A 23930-nucleotide genomic window follows, 5' to 3' on the forward strand; every position below is an offset into this window, starting at 1 on the left:
CTGACCCACAGTTCCCAAACATTGCAAATAAACCTTTGCATGTGGTAGGATAATTTCGTTGATTTCTGGAACTGTTTGCTAGTTATGAGATATTATGTGGTACCAAAGTTGTTTTTGGTGACCAGTGTCGCCAAGAAAGTTGTAACTCCTTGTTCATTTGTTTAAGATTTGTTTAATTTTAATTCTAATATTAGCATAATTGCAGATACAACATTTTACTGCAGGACTGTTATCATATTGTCATCCAGATTTTGATTGAATGCCTTTTGTGTAGTTGGGAAAATGAATTAATTTGTGCTGTATAATACATTAATACATTTTTATTTTAATTGAAGACTGTGAACCCGAAGAAGTTACTGACTGGTCTATGAATGAAAATTGTTCATGTTGTTGCATAAGGAGGGAGAAAGTAAAGGTAAGTGGAGCCCTGTATGGTAAATTAAATTTCCTTGTGAACTATAACGTCTGGCTTTTGCCTCTTAGTTGTTTTCAAAGATGAATACAAAAGTGATCTAGATATAACTAGATCTACATTCAATGATATTTTGGGTATATGTTGATTCTGGGAACTATTTGTTTCTCAATTACCAGTGCATAATTTGGGTGAACATCTGAGTAAACTGAGAAGAAAGATGAAAAACAAAATAGATAGGCATAAATGTGCAAATCCAATGACATTAGAAAAAACTTAGGTCAGTGTCACAGCGTGGAAACAGGCTCCTCAAACCAACTTGCCAACGCCAACCAACATTCCCCAACTACGCGAGACCCACCTGTCTGCATTTGGTCCATATCCTTCTACGGGTATCCAAACAATGTACCTCTCCAATTGTATTTTAAATGTTGTGATTGTACCTGCCTCAACTACCTTTTCTGACCACTCATTCAATACACCCTTGTGTAAAACAAAAAGTTGTGCCTCAGTGAACCTGAATCTTGCTTACCATGTGTCTATGTATACAGGTTTCAAAGGGGTGGTCTAATAGCAAACAACAAGGGTAAGCAGTAGATAAAGGCAGAATAAGCGAGTTTGGTATTCCGAAAAACACAAGGAATCCTGGGATTTGTCAGAGGTCACATGCGATAAACATCCCCGGCAACTGTGCCGCCGCATGCACACAGACCCACGCCCCATCCGCAGCCAGGATAGAACCCAAGCCTCCGGCGCCTCAAGCGCCGCCGAACCGGGGACAGTTGGAGAAGCCCAGGGCGACAGGATACAGCGCCAACTCCAGTACAACTCTGCCTGTTCAGCTGGGTTAACCGACAGCCCTGGACTGACGGGACACCAGTCAACCCGGCGGGACAGGAAGAGCAGAGCCGGAGCCAGCGCCTCCCTTCCGCTCCGGTTGCAAGCCTGGGCCGCCACCGTAATGGGCTGGCGCCCCGCCAGCCCAGGGCCATCCCGGACACCCAGGGGGGGACGGGGACGGCCCAGCAGCAACTCAGCAGCACCGGAGACCCGGCCCGATCCCGACTACGGACGAAACGCAGGTCTGCACCCACGCAGCAGCACAGCCGCCGAGAGTGTTTATCGCGAGTGACACATGACCTGGGCATGCACAGTCGGAATACCGAACTCGCTTATGCATGGCTGGATTTCTTAAATTATTTGTTTTTAAACCAATGAGAATTATTCCCAATTCTTGCTGATAAAGAGGGCAGTGAAGCAAATGAATGGGGTGTAAATTGAGATGACAAAGTGCAGTATTTTCCAAAGTAAATACATCATTACTCAGGATGCATCCTAACATTGCAGGAAGCAAGGATAAAAAAGTAATATTTGGAAATGATAATAAAGGTGCACACCTGGTTGGTAATATTACAGTGCATCAGTGAAAGAATGTTACATTATGGGAAGTTTTAATCTTAAATCCGTACAGGTGTTAAGTCGGTGTCATTATGCTCCCAATAATGATTTACCATTTACTTAGCCAATATTGCACCAACAAATGTCAAATGTTGATCAAGACTTGCTCGTCTCTAAATATATGCTGCAATAGCTTGCTACATTATTTATCTTTCAACTCAAAAAGCTTTACCTGGACTCCAGCTGTTCAAGGTGGCCAGTCACCAGCACCACCACCACCACTGATAATGGTGGATGATACATTTTTGTAATTTGTCCAGAAAATGAATGTGTTTTTTTCACCTGTTGTCCCTGTCATGCTGCTGAATATTTTTGGGTGAGATTGAAAGCTGGGTTCTTGTACTTTGGCTATGCTCTTGCATAAAGCCTGCTGTTATGGCATCTTTTTTTTGGGAGGGGAGGAGGGGGAGTTGCTTTGGTGGAATGGAATGAATTAAGGAGGGAATGTATAAGTAAGAGTAATTGTGATTACTGTGTGCTTATAGCACATGGCATTTGCTGGTGCCTGATCTGTTCACATCTTGCTATTTCCAATCTGAATTTGAACAGATCATTTTCTCTGGAAATATTGTACCTGAAAGAAATAAACGCCAACTGTTCAGTTAGTAATTTTGCTGCATGGATGACAAGACCTGGGTAGCAATATTTGTCAGGCACTTTCCAGTGGCTAAATTATAATTCTACACATCGCTCTATTTCATGCAACCGTAACACTTGGAGACCTTTTCATCCTTTATTGTGATTATCTCAGGATGCCATTAACCCAATTTAAAAGTGCAAAATTTGAATTGTAAGCCTAAGTTTTTTGATAATCATTATCTTTGGAGAAAATGCTCTCAAGCCTTCACACTGGAGTAAGCAACACAGAAAATTCAGCCAACATTTGCGAATGCTCTGTGCTTAATGCTTTTTAATACATTTGTGGCTGATCTTATCTGCATTCTGCATCCCCATTGACCTATATTAATCGTTCACTCTTAATTTCCAACCTTGTTTACCTGCTTGGAGTCGTACAGTGTGGAAACGGGCCCTTCGACCAAACTTGCCCACACTGGCCAATATGACCTAGCTACATTAGTCCCACCTGCCTGCGTTTGGCCATATCCCTGCAAAACTGTTTGATATATGTACAAGCTATGAAAGAATGATGTGGATGCTAGTAATCTGACGTGTAATGTTAATTTCAGATTTCCAGCATCCACATTTTGTTGCACTAGTAATTTCAAGTCTGGTTTCTGAAGAAAATTGCTCTGCTTTTAATGGACAAAACTTATAGCCTGTGTCTTACACTGTATACTATTTATAAAATAAATTGTTTTTGTTTGCAGTACATTAGACTTTCTTGTCCTAGAAGCTCTGCTATGTTATAGCATCTCATCAATACATTGGCTGACATTATAATAACTGCTCTACCAATTTGTTCTCCACTCCCTCCACCTTTTTTCTGTCCACCGTAAAAACTAGTATGTCTCCAACCGCTTCAGTTTAAAGGCCTGCAAACTCTAAAAATGCTGACTGTTCTGAGTATCTGCCGCACTTTGTTTTTATTTCCGATTTCTGCTTGTTTTACAAGAGCTTGAATGTTAACTGTTTCCTCCTCCACAGATGCTTCCTGACCGGTTTAGTTTTACCACCATTTCCTGTTTTTCAGTCCAAGCAGCAGGACTTTTTGAAAAAATGTCTGTTGCCATTTTCTTGCTTCAGTGTGGCTGCCTGTATTGAACATGGTTGACTTCAGAGGAAACAAAACAATGGTTTCTGCTTTTAGTCACAGGCACTTGAATCCCATAAATACCAACTATTGAGTTCACCTGTATATTACTATTAATTATGCTCTGCAGAAAGACTGATAATAGATTATGTTTAGACACATGTCACTTGCATTATCTCTATTATCACTTCCTAGGATTTCTGACAAGTTTTTAAAAATAGTATTTAATAAAACTACAAGTTTGTGTAGGTAAAATTGACCCAAACTGCAAATTTATAAAGGTTCAATTGGCCTAACAATTAAGATGTTTATATTAGGAATTGGAAAAGACATCGTGCCAGGATATTTTACTGTTGAAAATTAGTTTGGAGATTCCAGGAAATCTTTATGTGATCAGGTGATGCAATTTCTATTCACAAGCCCAGTATCAGGAGAGAGGAGGTAGGCAGTTTGAAATCTCTTCATGCATAACTGGAAAATTAGACCATGCCATTCCACTGTTTCACTAATCTGAATGTGTGTGTTGGGGGGGGGGGGGTCATTGGGTCATTGAATGCTAAAAGAGGAACAAATTCCTACTATGGCTTATAAAATAAATTACTTTTTTTTTGTGTAGGTTAAACAAACCAAGGGAATAATTCACTGCTCCACCACCACTCCCACTTAAATACACTTTTTTGAAGAATTAGTATTCAGCTTGGGAAATTCTTTCCTTGAAAACATTCATTGTTAATTGATTCATTAATTTACTTGTATCAAAGTAACATTTTCAGGGATTTTATTGCACCTACTTTTTAAATAACTCATCCAAGGCAACCCAGATGCTTAACCATGCAAGTTCCATTTAAGAACAGTCCATGTGTGGGCAGAACAGTGGTGCAGCTGGTAGAAGTACTGCCTCGCTTTGCCAGAAACCTAGTTTCAATCTTGGCCTTGGGTGCTGTCTATGTAGTGTTTTGAAGTCCGATGGAAGATGTAAAAGTTATAAAAGGAATCTCTGCTGCTCCAATCCCGGAAACTTTAGTTCTCCAAAGAACTGGGGTTACAAATAAAACGGGTTTATTCAAAAATCAATAAATCAGAACATTATAAACCAGCATGACCAAACACCTGGTTAGAGATAAAAATAAAACAATATCAAGAATGTGACATGCAGTCTCTTGAGCCTTCCCTAGGGTTCTGAAAGAGGAGGCTTTAGATATTGTGGAGACATTGATAGTGATATTTCAAATCACTAGAGTCGGGAGTGGTTCCAGATGATTGGGAAATTGCACAAGAAGGGAGCTAAGCGGAGAGCTATAGGCCGATTTATCTTTGGTGGTTGGTTTTTAGAGTCAATTATAATAAAGGATGAGGTTACGGAGTACTTAGTTTACGATAAAATAGGCTGGTCAGGGTGGCTTTGTGAAGAGGAGGTCTTGCCTGACAAATTTGCTGGAATTCTTTGAAGTAAATAACTGGACAGACAAAGCAGAGCCCGTAAATGTTGTTTACCTAGATTTTCATAAAACCTTTAAGGTGCCACACGAAAGGTTGCTAAGGAAGATGAGAGCCGTTGTCTCAAAGGGCAGATACTAGCATGGATATCAGGTTGGCTAGGTGACGGAAGGTAAAGAGTGGCAATAAAGGGGGCTTTTTCTGGTTAGCTGCCAGTGACTGGCGGTGTTCCTCAGGGGTCGGTGCTGGAACCGCAACTTTTCACGTTATATATTAATAATTTGCATGAGGGCATTGAAGGCTATGTGGCCAAGTTTGCGCATGATATGAAAATAGGTGGAAGGGCAGGGAGTGTAGAGAAAGCAGGGACTCTGCAGAAAGACTTGGACAGGTTAGGACAGTAGACAGAGAAGTGGCAGATGGAATATAGTGTAACAAAGTGTGGAGTCATGCTTTTCAGTAGTAGGAATAAAGGAGTAGATTATTTTCTAAATGGGGAGAGAATCCAGAAATCGGAAGTGCAAAGGGACTTGGGAGTGCTGGAGCAGGATTCCCAAGAAGTTAATCTGCAAGTCAAATTGATAGTAAAGAAAAACTCAATGCTGCCAATTATTGCGAGAGGGCTTGTATACAAAAACAGGGATGTAATGCTGAGGCTCTACAAGGCATTGGTCAGGCCCCATTTGGAATATAGTGACCAATTCTGGGCACCATTTCTGAGGAAGGATGTGCTGGCTCTGGAGAGGGTCCAGGGGAGGTTTACAAGAATGATCCCAGGAATGAGTAGGTTCACATATGATGAGTGTTTGACGGCGCTGGGCCCATACTCTCTGGAATTTAGAAGAATGAGGGGGGACCTCATTGAAATGTACAGAATAGTGGAAGGCTCGCATAGAGTGGATGTAGAGAGGATATTTCCACTAGTGGGACAGTCTAGGACTGGAGGTCATAGCCTTGAGAGGAGGTTTACAAGAATTATCTCAGGAATGAGTAGGTTAATGTATGATGCATGTTTGACGGCACTGGGCCTGTTCTCGCTGGAATTTAGAAGAATGAGGGGCGACCTTATTGAAACTAACAGGATTCGGGGTCATAGTCTCAGAATTAAAGGACGTTCTTTTAGGAAGGAGATGAGGAGGAATTTCTTTAGAGGGATTTTGAATCTGGAATTTGTTACCACAGAAAGCTGTGGAGGCCAAGTCGGTGGATATATTTAAGGCAGAGATATATAGATTCTTGATTAGCACAGGTGTTAGAGGTTATGGGGAGAAGGCAGGATAATGGGGTTAGGAGGGAGAGATAGATTAGCCATAATTGAATGGTAGAGTAGCCTTGATGGGCCAAATGGCCTAATTCTGCTTCTATCACTTATGATCATTCATTAAACTTGAGAACGTAAAAAGCTATCATGCTGTGATAAAATTGTTCAGTAATGTGGATTCATAAGTGTAAATTCAGTCCGTGCAATGGACGAGTTAGGTTGATTTATTATAAACTAAGAAGAAACTAGTGATTAAATATAGCATGTTTTCAATGTGAAATCTGAAATCTTTGTTGTTTTACTTATTTTTAAGAAATTTCTGAGCATAATTCATTACTGTTTCTAGGAGCATATCTCATCTGTGAATGCACCTCCAACACTGACATCTACTGAGGAAACTCTATCTCAGGGGCAGTCCCACACTGAACAGCTTGAATGCCAAGCAGACAAATTTCTTAATGCTATCTTTCATAAAAAAGGTATAATATTTATGCTTTGATTATTGACTTCTTGAATCTTCAGCTTTGTTGAGCAGGCATTATTCTAATTTGCAATGTTTGAACTGTTCAGTTTTTATTGCAGTTTTTAATCTATGTATATTTGCATAAAACTATGTAACATGAGAAAGTTGCACGAGAAACATCCACCTTTAACATTGAGTCTTGTACTATTCAAGGAATAAATCGCCAAATCACTGAGTCAACGGTTTGCATATTCCATATGCTGCTTTACATTCCTAGTCAAGTTTAATTTTTTTTATTAAAGACACACAGACGCCATCTACTGGTTGTTTGCAAAATGACTTCACTTTCATTGATTGTTATTTTCAATGGCTTAATAGGCCTTAAAATTCCTGGATTGGCATAAGGCAAGTGAAGCCAAAATTTAACAGGTCTCCACACTAATCTTACAGACAGCAACTTGTGGTACAATTTCCAGAGAATCTTATTAGCACATAAGCTGGTATCAATAAGAAGTTCAGAAGAGGTGTGTTATTGCAGACCCTGGGACAAAAGAAGCAATCTTCAAAAAAAAAAATAGACTAACAACCAACATTGAGGCATGGCGATTATGGTGAGTGGACAGTAATTTTTCACCATCCAATCTTTCCTTGATATAAATTACCGTAAAATGTATTTCTTGTTTCCCAAGTTTTTTTTTTTTGTTTTCCAGGGGTGTGCCGTGAGAAGAGGTCAGTAGCTGCTGCTAGTTGGCAGGTGTGCTGCAGGTTTTCTTTGGTGGAAATCAAGCTGTAGAAAGATGTTGCTTGATGACAAGGATGCAGCCTTCTTATAGTTAGCCAGTGTAGTGTGCCTGGCTCTATGTAAAAATTCTTGTGACCTCACAAAAACTGCTATAAGAATCTCAACCATTTGATCAAGGCTGATAAGGTAAGACATTCACCCTGCTCCCCCTTTCATTGCCTCTGCTCCTACTACCTCCCCTGGCAGGGTGGTCCAGTCACTTACTGGAACACTGAAGCTAGACACAAAAGCTGGCATAACTCAGCAGGTCAGGCAGCATCTCTGGAGAAAAGGAATAGGTGACGTTTCAGTTCGAGAACCTTCTTCAAACTGTCGGTCTGAAGAAGGGACTCGACATGAAACATCACCTATTCCTTTTTTCCACAGATGCTGCCTGACCCGCTGAGTTACTCCAGCTTTTTGTCTATCTTCGGTGTAAACCAGCATCTGCAGTTCCTTCTTACACCTACTTGAACACTTTGACGGGGGGGGGGGGGGGGGGGGGGGGGGGGGGGGGGGGGGGGGGGGGGGAATCTACTCCAATCCAGGCAACATCCTTCTGCACTTCATAACCAGCTCTGATGACCCGAACTGTGCACAATACTCCATGTGGCCGAACCTGCGATGTGACTACCGGACATTTATATTCAATGCCCCAACTGATGAAAATAAGCATGTCATGCTGCCTCCTTTACAGAGATACAGCGCAGAAACAGGCCTGCCGCCCAGCGATCCCCGCACACTAACACTGTCCTACATTAACACGCAAGACAATTTAAAATTTTACCAAAGCCAATTAACCTACAAGCCTGTCTTTGGAGTGCGGGAGAAAACCAAAGAAAACCCATGCAAGTCACAAAGAGAAAGTACAAATGCCATATAGACTAGCACATGGTCAGGATCAAGCCTGGGTCTCTGGCGCTGTGAGGCAGCAGCTCTGTGCCGCCGTGCCGTCCCTAAAGACTTGCACCCCAAGATCCCGCTGCATATCATTGCTCTCAAGGATCCTCCCTTTACTGTGTACTTTCATCTTGCATTTGATGTCCCAATATGCATCACCTTGCGCATCCAGATTGAATTCCATCTACCATTTCCCTGCCCAAATTTCCACCTGCTCTATATCCTCATAGTTTAAGGATAAGGGGGAAATCTTTTAGGACCAAGATGAGGAAAACTTATTTCACACAGAGTGGTGAATCTCTGGAATCTCTGCCGCAGAAGGTAGTTGAGGCCAGTTCATTGGCTATATTTAAGAGGGAGTTAGATGTGGCCCTTGTGGCTAAAGGGATCAGGGGGTATGGAGAGAAGGCAGGAACAGGATACTGAGTTGGATGATCAGCCATGATCATATTGAATGGCGGTGCAGGCTCGAAGGGCCGAATGGCCTACTCCTGCACCTATTTTCTAGATTTCTATGTTTCTATCCCTCCCTTTTTGACAACCTTCCTCATTATTCACCTCTACCAAGTTTTGTGTTGTCTACAAACTTACCTAGGATGATGGCTGTGGTCAGCAGCACTAATTGTTTAGCTGAATTTTATTTTGTCATGCCTTAAAATGTAGCAGTAGTTAAACTTGTGGTCAAATAACCCACTCTAGCCCTATTCTTACCCATGCTTTTATCCTTGCAGGCCCAGAAAAGCTAAAGCATTGTGTCAAAGAAGGGAAGGATTACAAGAAATTTGGGAGGGATGTGAACATCTCCAAGCAAAATGGTGAAAAGGGCTCTAGCTTCTCAACCCTGCACATCACCATGCAGATTCTGATGTGGCAGGAAAGAGAGTGCAACCCCTTGCTTGTAGCAGTGCTGTTTTTTTGTTGTTGTTTTTTTGCCTTGTCCTGGCATGGAGCAGCTGTAATGGAGAGGTTCCGTAAGTGCCCTGACTGACTCCCGGTTCAACGACTAGAATGTGGTCAGATTGCATTCCGGGATGAATATTGCCACTTTTCCTCTGGCAAAAGCTTAAAAGCCAAGCAACGATGAGGAATATTGATCAGATTTTAACATGTTTGCATTTGGAAAGGCAAATACCCCAGGAGCATGCCAAGTAAATGCACAATTTGGGCTGTATCACCAATCATTTTGAACTATTTGTAACGTGGTCACATGGTATGACTGTAACTTGCAAAAAAATGGAGTCACGGTCAATGGTTCCCCTGACAGCAGTAAAAGAGTTTGTGACAGGTTGGATGATATGGAAAATTGAGACATTGGTGGTCAGCTAACAACTGCAGTTGCACATCTTGTGTTGATGGGCAGCAGCAGCACTTAAAGTTTCCCCCACTTCCCATTCCAACCCCAGAAATGGCATAAAACAGTTTTCTCCAGAGGTGCAGTAGGTACCATCTCCATTCCAGGTGCCAGGTGCCATACATTGAATGGCAGTTCATCCAGTCAAACACCATATTCTTGATTTTAAAAATGTGTAGACAAGCTATTCTACTAATGATAAAAATGTAATCTTGGCACCAAACAGAAGGACCAGTGAGTGTGCAATTGCTAAGCATCTCTGCTGTGATTTGTAGTATGATGTAGCACAACAGTGTGACCAGTTTATGGTTAATTGTTATTTGCTGATTGCCTTCACATATCATTATGTTGTGAGAAAATGTTATTCATCTCTGTTGAATTACTGCAGCCAAATGTTTACACTTTTTAAAGATTGAATAAACATTTTATTGTTGTAGCAAAGTACCTTTTAAAGTTGCAATACTTTTACAATGTGATATTTAACCAGCAGAGCTCTCTTTGCTGCCATTTTGACACGATCACAATGCAAAAATATATTATACATGTGTATAATATATTTTTGCTGAGCAATAATGGGAGGATCTAAACTTGTCACTATTTTCAGTTTGTTCACTTTTTGAAGTTCGAAGCTTGTTTATAGTGTACTGTTGAATAAATGTTGATTTTGCTTTTGCATTGCCTCATCTTGTCTTTGTGGCTAACTTCATAGAGGAAACGGTCCATGCAAATGGTTATGTTGCTGATGGGAGTTCTGAAATGTGGCAATTAGTTGCTGAATTACTTGGCTGGGAACTATCATCCAGGTGGTGGTGATTCCATGGATGTGGGCCATACATGTTGAGATCTTCTCATTCCTTGGGTTTCTGCATGCCTGAGCCAAGTTATTATGCAAGGCCAAATTATTCAGAGCCCAGCACGCAATCTTCCTTGATATCATTCATGGCATGTACTTCTGGCCAGCTGACTGCTTGAGGAACTTGGTTATGGTTCCTACCACAGTCTAGCAGTTCCCTGCTAATCTGAATTAGGAAATACAAGTGTTTGGAGTCATTAAAACTAACCAAACAATCTAATGGTCATATCCATTGAAAATATTTGAATACTCTGGAGTCTTGGGTTTAAATACATAAATTTGCACATGACCATATTTGTTTACTTTTGTGTAGTAGACTACATATGATGTTTCAACATTATCTTTGCATCCTCTATGTACAGTGCACTAATCTTTTGTAGGTGGTTCATTAGTTCCTACTGCTCATCTTTGTATATTTCAAAATGTTGCTACTGTTTTATATTTAAATAACTCAAGAGGAATGTCATTGGTACAGTTGTTGTTGATACTCTAGACAGCAGTAAACCAGATTAATGCAAGTAGAACAGTTAACTCTTAGAAGGGAGCTAAATGGAAAAGAGGGCTTAGCCATGATAAAGGATGGGATAAAGTCAGCGGACGAGCAGATTGGGCATGCAAAATTGACCTCTATAATCGGTTTTGGTGGCACCAAGGAGGATACAAAATACTAAAGGTAACGGAGGGCCTACTACAATGCAGAACATTAGAGATGTGGGTAATGATAGCATGACAATAATGGGGAAGTTTATTTTTTTTAATCAAATCTATATGTAAACTAGTCTGCAGGAGAAATTAATGGATTTTTGGTGAAAATTATATTGGATACTAATTTGTTGGTTTAAATGGAGTATTGTATAATGAAGAATAATTTATAATCTTATAGTTTTAGGGCAGAATAATAGAATATTATATTGAACTCTTTAGTTCAATCAAAGACCAGAGGTATCCATCCAAACTAAACAAACTCTATTTTCCTATAGAGTTTGGAGAGACTATTGGAGACTGCAAATGCTTGAATCCAGAGCAGAAAACAAGCTAGAGGAATTAAGCTGGTCAAATATACTGAGGTAAAAGGATGGTCGACGATTTAGATCAAGCCAAATTTAGGACCCCGACCTGAAATGTCAACCATCCTTTTTGCCCTGTCAGATGCTCTGACCTGCCGCATTCCTCCAGCAGCTTTTTGTTTTGCCTGTGTTTGTTATTGTAGATTAGGAAACTACAATTTAAAAGTAGAACATAAAAGATCAATGCATAGTTTGCAGCATATACATTGCTTTTTAGGTTGTAAAAATCCAACAGTAAGAGTGGTCCATCCTTGAATAAAAAGAAAATTTATGGATCATTAATAGATCAAAGGAAAAGTCTTATAATGTTGCCATTTAGAGCAATAGGTTGGAGGAATGGGCACATTTCAGAATTCAGCAATTCTGAGCAAAGGCCAAGTAGAATAAGGAAGCAATTCAGTATACGTTCTGAGGTTTTCTAAAGATGGGTAAAAAGAAAAAGTTATAAAAAAAAAAAATAGAAGCAATTAGAGGAATAAAGAAATAAAAGTTAGAAACATTTTGCCTGCCATCACAAAAGATTCAAAATACTTTCCAGAAATCATGTGTTCAAGTGGATGTGGAGCTGAAAGAAATTAGCATTAATATGGGTATGGTTTGAAGCTTTGAGACGAAAGATAATACATCTCCCAGGCCAGAACTTTGCAAGGTTTTGAAACAGCTGGTAAAGAAGGTGGTGGTTGAGGTCCATAAATTTAATAGGATTTCCCCTGATTGGAATGGACGGATTTCAAAAATTGAGAACTTTATTTCTTGATATTTGTTGATAAGTCAAGTAGAGTATGTCATGTGCACAAGAAAAACAAGGTACCAGTACAATAAAATGCTTGGCAACAACACGGACCCAAACACACAGTTTTTTCAAGAGTTAGATTGAGCTCTTGGAGCTAAAGGAATCGAGGGATATGGGGGGAAAAGCCGGAACGGGGTACGTTTTGGATGATCAGCCATGACCGTATTGAATGGTAGTGCAGGCTCGAAGGGCCGAATGGCCTACTCCTGCATCTATTTTCTATGTTTACATTTTAGATAAAATTAACCAATTATGAAAAAAAACGACATAAAAACAAAACAATAGGGCAACACTAAGTTTTTTAAAAACACGACCATTGTGGTACATCAATATTAAAAAAGTGGGCACAGTGCAAGTAAAAGATTGAATTTGTTTATAGTTCTGAAAGGTGAATTATGTTGGATATTTTGTTTTGAAGCACCTAAGGGGGACCCAATTAATTTGGTATATATGACTTTTAAAATGTCTTGTTAAAGAACTATACAAGGTCACTAAACAAAATTAGAACACAGGATTGAAGATGGTGTCTTGGTGAATACGAGTTGGTTAACAGACTGAAAACAGCAAGAAAGTATGTTATTTTCTGCTTTGGTGCATATGACTGAGGGATGGCATCAAGATCTGTGCTGATAATGCCACTGAGGGGACAAGTTTGCTGATGGTGCAAAGCTAGGTGGCACTGCTGACAGTGAAGCAATGCTTCGGGAGGATAAAAGGATAAATGGGACATGCGAGCAGATTGAATATGATATGAAAATAGTTTGGTAGAATGATTATCAAATGGAGCGATATTAAAAGGTGATGATATTAACGAATATGTGTGTTCTTGCAAATAAATAACAACAAACTTAATATGCAAGGTAGAGAGGGAAATAAAAAGACAAATAGGCACTTGGTCTTTACCATCTGAGTTTGAGGGTGAAAAATTGGGACATCTTTCGGAATTATGCAGGGCTCTGGCGAGACCACATTTGGATAATTGTGCACAGGTGGGGTCTTCCTACTTAAGAATGCGGACACATGACAGAGGGGTACAATGATGGTTCACAAAAATGACACCTGGGATGGGGGATTGTGAGGAGATTAAACTAAATTGAGCCTTTATTTCCCCTTATTTAGAACAAAAGTTGAGCTTACTGAAACATACACAGTTCGTATTGGTCTTAATAGGGTAAATACCATAATGGTTTACCTTGGATGGGTATTTAGTACCAAGTGTCATAGACTGAAAGTGAGGGATCAGCAGATTAAGGATTAAGTGTAAATCAATGAAAGGAATCGGATGGCAAATTTAAACAGCAATTTTATGCCAATCTGTTGTCCTAAGTTTCCAGAAATGTTTTTGTCATTGTGTTTATTGTATTTGTGAAGATAATTGTCTAATTTGATATTATATACTTCTAATTAAAAATAAACATTTGTGTCTTAAACTACTATTTTAATTATTTTTTTAGACCTTCCTCAGAACTGTGATCGCAACATTCCTTTAGTTGCTCAGGAAATAATGAAAAGAATGATTCGTCAGTTTGCAATTGAATATATATCCCGAAGTAATCGTGTTCCTGAAACTCAAACTGGATCAGCCGATGAATCTGTTTCTGTCCCAGACGATCCTCCCGCCAACCGAACCCAGAACTCCTTTCACCAGGAGCAGGAGGGACCGTTAGACCTCACTGTGAATAAAAATCAACAAAAATGTTTCCAACAAGGTAATTATATTAATTAGGAGGGGGGGGGGGATGTTTGAATTTGTGTGTGAGAGAAGTGGCACAGGCGGTTCAGATGCTCAATATGGAAATAGTTTAACATAAAGTTGCCTTTAAGTTACCGTCTTGCCATTTGCAGTTTGGTCTCAAAGCAGTCATAATTGATGTAATGGAAGTCACTGCCTCAATCTTGTACTAAGTAATTGCAAGGTCAAATTCTAGCCAAAAAATTGACCGTTTGCCCATTGACCTGTATGCAGTTTTGGAAAGCGTTCAAGTAACAAAGCCTTTAATAACAAAATCCTGTCACTTCTGGTCCCTCATTCTTAGCTCCAACAAGCCTTTGGGTCCAACAATTTCATACCAACTTCAAGCAATATCTATACTAAGCAAATTTGCCAACACATGGTCCACAGCCTCCGTAGTGATTCAAGTTCTCACTTAGGTTAGCGTTGGTTTGCTATTGGGCTTAAAATGTGGCATGTCGGAGCAAGTGAAATGAGATTTACCTAGAGTGCATTTGAAATAGAGGCATGATAAAAATATGAATAATTTTATTTCTCAAGAAAATTATTTCTCACTTTAAATATAAAAGAAAATTATTTTTCATGTCGTATGACAGTCCATGAATGCATGAGGTAAACAAAAACTACAGGGGACATACACAGGTTAGACAAAAGATCCTTTGAGTTTGTGGGTCAGGGATAAATGGTAATCTGAAGACATGCTATATCCAGATAGTGCTTGGGATCTGGAATGCACCAAATGAGACAGAAATTCAACAAAATTTAAGTATGGGTGATTATAGTTTAAATGGATATGGTGGGCTGGAATATCTCTTTCTGTGCTCTGTGACTTAGTATAAGTTAAGAACAAGGGATCAGAAGCAACTTTTTTTAAATTATAATTTCCCTGCTAAATTATCTTGACCACAAAATGGCCCTGATCACTTCAAAATAATGGTTAAAAAGCAAGAAAATGTTAACAGAAAATGTATAAACTGAAGAAAAAGCCTTATTTTTGTCTTGAAGTTTTTGTAACATACATAATAAAGATAGAAAGATTTAGTGAGTTGAAATAGATAAAAGGGGTGAAAATAGTGGTATTTATACGCAGGCTGTGGGGACTTCGTGCAGGTAAGTTGCAGAAACGTAACTGAAGTTGTATATCACAAGATACAGTGCGCTCCATAATGTTGGGACAAAAACCCATGATTTATTTATTTGTCTCTGTACTCCACAATTTGAGATTTGTAATAGGAAAAAAATCACATGTGGTTAAAGTGCACATTGTCAGATATTAATAAAGGCCATTTTTATACATTTTGGTTTCACCATGTAGAAATGACAGCAGTGTTTATTCATAGTCCCCCCATGCCAGGGCACCATAATGTTTGGGACATATGGTTTCACAGGTGCTTGTAATTGCTCAGGTGTGTTTAATTGCCACCTTAATGCAGGTATAAGAGCACCCTCAGCACCTAGTCTTTCCTCCAGTCTCTCCATCACCTTTGGAAAATGTTATTAACGAGGACCAAAGTTGTGCCAATGAAAGTCAAAGAAGCCACTATGAGACTGAGAAACAAGAATAAAACTGTCAAAGACATCAGCCAAACCTTAGGCTTACCAAAATCAATTGTTTGGAACATCATTAAGAAGAAAGAGAGCACTGGTAATCGCAAAGGGACTGGCAGGCCAAGGAAGACCTCCACGGCTGATGACAGAAGAATTTTCCCTATAATAAAGAAAAATCCCCAAATACCTGTCCAACAGATCAGTGGTGAATCTGTGGAATTCTCTGCCACAGACGTTAGTTGAGGCCAGTTCATTGGCTATATTTAAGAGGGAGTTAGATGTGGCCCTTGTGGCTAAAGGGATCAGGGGGTATGGAGAGAAGGCAGGGATGGGATACTGAATCATATCGAATGGCGGTGCAGGCTCGAAGGGCCAAATGGCCTACTCCTGCACCTATTTTCTATGTTTCTATCAGAAACACACTTCAGGAGTAAAGTGTGGATTTGTCAATTACTTCTGTCCGCAGAAGAATTCATGAACAGAAATACAGAGTCTACACTGCAAAATGCAAACCACTGGTCAGCCACAAAAATAGGATGGCCAGGTTACAGTTTGCCAAGAAGTACTTAAAAGAGCAACCACAGTTCTGGAAAGTTCTTGTGGACAGATGAGACAAAGATTAACTTATATCAGAATGATGGCAAGAGCAAAGTATGGAGGAGAGAAGGAACTGCCCACGATCCAAAGCATACCACCTCACTGTGAAACACGATGTTTGGGATATTGTGCCATTTGGCCTGGGCATGTATGGCTGCTGAAGGTACTGGCTCACTTATTGTCATTGATGATACAACTGCTGATGGTAGTATAGTAACATAATGAATTCTGAAGTGTATAGACACATCCTATCTGCTCGAGTTCAAACAAATGCCTCTGAACTCATTGGCCGGCGATTCATTCTACAGCAAGACAATGATCCTAAACATACTGCTAAAGCAGCAAAGGAGTTTTTCAAAGCTAAAAAATGGTAAATTCTTGAGTGGCCAAGTCAATTACCCGATCTGATCCCAATTGACCATGCCTTTTATATGCTGAAGAGAAAACTGAAGGGGACTAGCTCCCAAAACAAGCATAAACTAAACATGGCTGCAATACAGGCCTGGCAGAGCGTCACCAGAGAAGACACCCAGCAACTGGTGATGTTTATGAATCGCAGACTTCAAGCAGTCACTCCATGCAAAGGATATGCAACAAAATACTAAACATGACTACTTTCATTTACATTACATTGCTGTGTCCCAAACATTATGGTGCCCTGAAATGGGGGGGGGGGCTATGTATAGACACTGCTGTAATTTCTACATGGTGAAACCAAAATGTATAAAAATGACATTTATTAAAATCTGACAATGTGCACTTTAACCACATGTGATTTTTTTTCTATTACAGATCTCAAATTGTAGAGTACAGAGGCAAATAAATAAATGATGGGTCTTTGTCTAAAATATTATGGAGGGCACTGTATAACAGTCTAAAGTAGGAAACAGTAAGCTATTATTTGATTCAATGAAACATGCTAAGATTGTTGGTTAAAGGGGGCATTGTCATTATTGGACAAATGTCAGTGGTTTACATGAATAAATCCAGAATGAAGTTTGACAGGTGTAGAATTTAAATTTGAATAATTATTTCTGGAATTAAGAAGTTATTATTAATATTAACAACCATAAAACTATTGGATTGTTATAAAAACCTATTTGTTTCAGTTATATCCCACAGGAAAATAATTATGTACTTTGTGTGGTCGTTGTGCAACTCCAGATCCATTTTTAAAATGTTCTTAGACATTTTGGGTGGATGAATAATAAGTTCTAAGTGCTAGTAGCATGAATAAGTTTTCAAAGAAACACATGGCAGTGGATCTACAGGGAAGAGTTTGATCAAGAGTCCAGGTTGTAAACATTTTGAGGCATGGGGATAAGTGTGGCGCAGCGGTAGAGTAGCTGCCAAGAGTAGACCCGAGTTTGATCCTGACTATGGAATTTCTATTTTCATCCTATGACCGTGTGGGTTTTCTCTGGATGCTCCAGTTTCCTCCCACACTCCAAAGATGTACAGGTTTGTAGGTTAATTGGCTTCTGTAAAAAAAAAATGTAAGTTATCCCTAGTGTGTAGGGTAGTCCTAGTGGAGTGATTGCTGGTTGGCGTGGATTTGGTGGACCAATGGGCCTGTTTCCACGCTGTATCTCTAAAATCTAACGTAAAGACTCCAACGCCTTGATTGTGGGGATAATCATAGGGCAGGTAGTATTAAGGATTAGATATGTGCTCAGTTATAAAGATCTTGTGGTCAGGCAGGTTGGGGGACCCAAGTGTAGTGCTGGAGGAGTCAATATTTTCAAATTAAAATCTCCATACAGCTATTATTCATCAGCTTGAAGATTTTTGCTGTCTGTGTGCATGAAGGAATAAGATTGAAATGAAAGTACAGAATCTTGCAGTGGTAATCTCTAGATTGTTCTCGTACACTTTTCTGTTCTTGTGACGGATACGGCCAATAGTAGGTGCTTGGGAATGGCCAACCTAAAGGTACCCCTCCAAGACACAAATCCTTCTCACTTGAGAATATATTGCTGCTCTTTCATCATCACAAAGTCTAAATACTGCGATTTCTACCCAGCCATGAGGGAGTAAAGGGGTGGGTACACATAGAGAGAAGATGCAGCTGGATATTAAACGATGAGCAAAGGCTGTCAAAAGTGAAAAAATACATTAAAACAATATAAAACATTTACATGATGCTTACCCAGGTCCTTTACACCCATTCTTAAGATTCAGTGAATTGTACAAATTTGGAGACACACTTAACACTTGAAGCAAAGAGTTATGAACCTGCAGATCATAGGTCTAAGTCAGGCCTGATTTAGGTGTGTTGTTGGTGTATGAGCCATTCCTGTTTCGATTTACCTTTGCCGAGGATGCCAGTGAAGAGGTTTACCTGTTGCTTATTTGTATGTGGATCAATGTAATAAATTGTGCAATCGGGCAGGTCCTCCTTAAAAGATTGTGCAATTTGGGCAGGTCCTTCTTAAAAGACGAAGATCCGTCTTGATGGGTCCCATCTGTTGAGCCCAGAGTATGAGAATCATTTTTCCAGGATTAATAGAAAGTTCCATGCAGTGATTTAGTATATAGTTGGAAGATATGTTGATGGGGAGAGTGGAGTTGATTAGTTTGCATAGTTTTGATAGCTTCAAGTGTGTTTTGGAAATACTCAGGAATATTGGAGAGCAGTGCCTAGAGATGACACATTCTTGATGACAGTCAAGAACAACAGGAATTGCCACGTTAATGATTTATTGTAATGATTCTTTTTCCTGCCAAGCCTTGAAGCTTCTTACAAAATAAAAGTCACAAAATAATGCAACCAGGCCAATAGATGTAGGATGATGAGTCCTGGGGCCTCTGGTGCACGTCTTACTCTAAGCTGTAAAATTTAATACATTGTGATGTAATACATTGTAATGTAATACATTTGACGAGTATAGTATCCTAGTTGGACATTCCTTGTATTGGGAAAAAAAGGGATATAAAGTGGATTCATCAGGCATCTCCATGCCCTTAAATTCGTAAAGAGAATCCCATTTTTCGTTTGGTGTTCTCCATTAAATACCTTTTACAATATAGCAGTTGCGTAGAAGTCCTGGTGATATAGTAGTTGTTATGAAAGATAGCAACACTGCCATGCACAAGTAGTAATGATTTAGAAATGCTGTATATTCATCTTTATATCATTTGTCTTTCCGAGATAGGAAACTGGTTTTCATAGAACTTGCATACAATTTTTCTTCAAAGTGGATTGAAATTTGTTAATGCTATTTTAATGTCAGGCATTTCAATTTTTCACCAATATCATGAAAGATTTGATGTATTATGTTTGAAGTGTAATGAATAACCCACATGAAGTCATCTGTTACTATGGAACAAGACATAGCAAATGATTTTCCTAGATGTGATGGAGGAGAATATTTTCAGTCAGGTGGATGATTCCTTTCTTGATCTGCACTTACATCATCTTTACTCTCTACATATTATTTAGTGCTTTATAAGGTGTTCGGTCTTAAAATTGTCCTGATCAGAAAATAAACCTCTTCCTGCCATCCAGAGATGCTGCCTGACCTGCTAAGTTACTGCAGCATCTGCAGTTCCTTGTGCCCCACCTTTTTCTATCAGGTAAAGAGTGAAAATCAGAGTTCAGTTTCTTCTATTTCATCTAGTGAGGCTGTTCCTGTTTAAGATCCTCTGCTTTTAGGTGATATTTTTGGCCCCACATCTTCATATTAATACACATTCTATTTTATTTATAATTAAAGATTTTTCTACTGTTTTTAAATATTTCATGAAATTGACAGTTGCCATCCATAAAGATTATGGCTCTTCAGTATTTAACTGGAATTTCATCAGAAGATCTGAGTTGACAGGTTTTGGAATTTAATGGAAAGCAAAATGTAAATATTAGTGAAGGTTAAACATCTTAGTAGGCTTTTACTAAAGAAAAATTGAACCAACTTTCTGTTAGCAGATGGAGTACTTGATCTGTCAACAAAGAAGAATAGTTTAGATTCCACACTTTCAACTGGATCTTGTCTGACATCAACCACTACCAAATTATCAGGGTAAGTATTATTGAAGAAATAGATCCAAAGGATTTACATTTAAACCATGAAAACACTACCTTTTTTCCTGGTTTTTTTTCTGGCTTAAACATCATTTTGCTCCAGTCACAGAATACAATGTTTCTTCATCCTACAGTTTTCAAAGAGTATTACCATTGGGATTTGTTTTTACAGCTGTTGTATTAAAGGAACATTTGTCACGTTCACACACTTCTTAAAAAACAATTGTTTAAAATATATTTGCTTTGATAAATAACCTATGTTGTCAATTGTTTACATGACTCAGTGGTTCTGGATTGTATTTGCATATTTAATTTGTTTCTGAAATAGGATTTTATATATTGAGAGTGAAAAAGCTCAATTTATGGAGGTGTGTACATTTTCTATTACTTTGAGTTTCATAATTGCATAAAACCTCTGGGGGTGTTGGAGTACAGTGGTTGAAAGTGTCTTCCTAATGAAAAAGTTTTGATTTGTTGTGTGATCAGTTCTTCATGTTTGGTAGTCTTTATCCAGATATCTCTGATTGTCTGCATGATTTATAAAGTGTTTGGGACATTTTTGATTTCAGCATTTGCAAAGCAACTGTTTGTTGTACTGAAAATCTTCATACTTATGAAAGCATTTACGGGAATACTTGTCATTAAGAAATTTAAAAAAGATTTGTCAAAAACTTCAAACCAGATTGGCAAAATTATGAGTGAAGTTAACAGTTTACACATCTAATTTTCATGCATATGGATTTGATTATAAAATAAACAAAATGTCAATGAAAACCACGTGCCTCCACTCCCTGTATAACACTTTTTATGTTTAGAGGTTTAATATTATTTGCCAAGGCTTCTTAACCTTTTAATAACTGCAGCATTCCATCCTCTGAATAATATACAACGGTCAATATTTATAATATCTAGAACTCTAAAACCTTCGTTCAGGAATGATGGCAAGACTGTTGTGATTTTTGGTGTAGAATCAATGCAAAAATATATGAAAATACTAATTAAATCACGTTATTAAGGTAAAAACTGTCCCTCACGCTCATTTTGCCCAGTTGTGGCATTCCTAACCAAGAGGTAAAAACTGAGCTGTAGTTTGCTTATTAGCATATCAACCGAGTTTTGCTGGTGAAGTCATCTGATTATTTCATTCAATATTACAAAATGAAATTTCCAGCTACAAGATACAATACAATACAATACGGTTTTATTCGTCATATTGAACATAAAGTACAAGTGAAATGAATTTGCCAGCAGCGGTACAATGAGAAAGAACACACAAAAACACAATAAAAATTTAACACAAGCATCCACCACTGCATTCATCACTGTGGTGGAAGGCACAAAAATTGGCCAGTCCTCCATTTTTCCCCGTGGTCGGGACCTCAACCCTCCGCAGTCGCCGCCGTGGGCGTCCAGCTGAATGAAAGTCAAGGTAAGTCCTGAATCGGTGCCTCCCTCACTGGAGACCGCGGCTTCAGATTGGTGTAGGCCGCAGGCCAGTGGTCAGTGATTTTGCCGCAGCCAGAAGCACCGCAGACCGCAGGGCCGGCAGTCGAAGTCGAAGCTCCCCTCCAGGGATCCCCAGCAAGGGACCCCGCTCCCAATGGTAAGTCCATGTCGCGCTCGCGGTAAAAGTTTGCCACGGTCCGGCAGTTGGAGTGGAAGCTTCTTCCTCTCCCGGGTCCCCAGCGAGGGATCCCAGGCTGCAGACGTCGCACTGGCTGGAGCTCTGCAGACCGCGGCTTCAGGCGGAGCGCTCCCCTCCGGCGACCCCTAGCGAGGGCTCGCCCGCTCCGTGATGAGAGTCCACGCTGCGCCCGCCGCTGAAGCCCCCGGTCGCGTCTCCAGGAAAGGCCGCACCGATCCTTGCTGTTAAGCCACGGGGGAGGCGACCTGGAAAAAGTCACCTCTCCGTGGAGGAAGCGACCAAAGCGGTTTCCCCCTCATCCCCCCACACAAAACGCACAAAGAAACATTAAAAACATACATTTAAACACACTAAAAAAATAAAAGTTGAAAAAAATTGACATGCTGCTGGCAGGGTGCTGGCTTGGAGCGCCCCCACCGACCACTTTGAGAGTTTTCTTTTATTTAAAAGCGTATTTTGTCTTTGGATTGTTTGCTGATAGATTTCTAACTGACAAGTAAACATAAATGCTATTATGTTTCATCTTTGTTGCATAGATGCTTATGTTTTGACGCAGGGACAAATATATTGCCAGTGGATTTGATTGCAATGAACATTAAAACACAATTTCTAGCTGTTTACTTACCCCAATTGTGTTACATGTTTGAGAATATTTTTGAAAGAAACTTGTATGTTAGATCATTTGCACGGTTTGTACTCCACTATGTTGTTGTGTGCATAAGGAATGCACAAAAATACTATTTATGATTCTTCCACATTTACAAAATTATTTGTGGACATCTTACTAATGCAGCATCTGAAAACTTTTAAAGTGCCAGAAGTGTCAAATTTCAGTGCAAATATGTTTAGCCAGTTTCTCGTTTCCATTTCTGATGTTTTAAAAATAATATTATAGATTTTTTTCTTGTGAGGTATATTGAAATAAAGGTGCCAATACATATATCCCATATATCTTGTTTTCCTTTCAGACTCTCTTGACAACTTTTATTTGATCATTAAACACTTTAGCTTTGTTGTTTCTTTTGTCGTTCTTAAATATTTTGTCTCAGGCACCCATATATTATAATTCACATTACCGACAGAGGTTGAGAATATATCAAAATTAATACAATAATGGAATTTGCCTAATCTCAAATGTGGGCGTAATCATTGTGCTCATCACAGGTCATAGAATGCTGGAGCAAATTGAGAGATAAATTCAGCTATTCTCACATAAATCATTTTAATCTGACAAGACATATAATGCTCCCATATTTTAGAATATAGAAAAGTTAGTGAGTTAAGGTGTGAACCAGGAACGATTTCTTCATCTTCAAGGGTTTGTATATTTGCACCAAATGTGCCACTCTTCAGAGTCAATTGAGAAGGCATTTATTTCACAAGTAATAGCCCTGTCTCACGGTGCGAGCTGACCCACGAGGTACCCCGAGTGAAAGACTCGTGGTTGTGTACGAGATTCCAAGTGTATGATCAAGTGTTTAACTGTTCCCACGGGTATGACAAGTTTTCCGTTTACTTGTCATTTCTGCGATGTTCCAACTTCGTCTCCCGAGTTACTCTTGAGCCAACCCTGAATGAAGGTCTGTTAATAAGCAACTCTTTGTAGACAGATGAAATGACCCCCCCCACACTCCCCACTTTTCCCTCCCAACTACTGTCCCTTCCCGACCCCCTGGGAAACTGAAGGGAGCGACAATCAACTGGGGGGGGGGGGCAGGTTAAACAGCTGTGTATGGAGCCCGCCACCGGAGTCGTGTAAGACTGCCTGGGCAGCCTGAGGGTGGCAGATGCACCCTGCCCGTGGAGTGGACGCTGAGAGACTGCGAGGGGAGTACCTCACTCTGACTGTGATAGGGAGAGATAGAGGCGCGCGCGCGCACACACACACACACACACAGTG

The 23930-nt window shown here is 39.6% G+C and overlaps 1 protein-coding gene across 19 annotated transcripts in view; it reads left to right on the forward strand.

The window, feature by feature from the left end:
• The window catches only part of lcorl (ligand dependent nuclear receptor corepressor-like), a 122018-nt gene that overhangs the window by 49269 nt on the left and 48819 nt on the right, over nt 1–23930 (forward strand). For 7 of the 19 annotated variants that reach the window (XM_055638355.1, XM_055638347.1, XM_055638411.1 and 4 more), the window contains exons 3-6: nt 336–415; nt 6626–6758; nt 13942–14196; nt 20287–20383. In XM_055638355.1, coding sequence (XP_055494330.1) covers nt 336–415; nt 6626–6758; nt 13942–14196; nt 20287–20383 — 565 coding nt within the window. Of the gene's footprint in view, nt 1–335; nt 416–6625; nt 6759–7192; nt 7354–7431; nt 7671–9154; nt 10293–13941; nt 14197–20286; nt 22973–23930 lie in introns of those variants that run through there. The other 12 variants (XM_055638362.1, XM_055638420.1, XM_055638446.1 and 9 more) reach the window with 9 other exon arrangements.

Source organism: Leucoraja erinacea, chromosome 1, assembly GCF_028641065.1.
Source record: "Leucoraja erinacea ecotype New England chromosome 1, Leri_hhj_1, whole genome shotgun sequence".
Classification (NCBI taxonomy): domain Eukaryota; kingdom Metazoa; phylum Chordata; class Chondrichthyes; order Rajiformes; family Rajidae; genus Leucoraja; species Leucoraja erinaceus.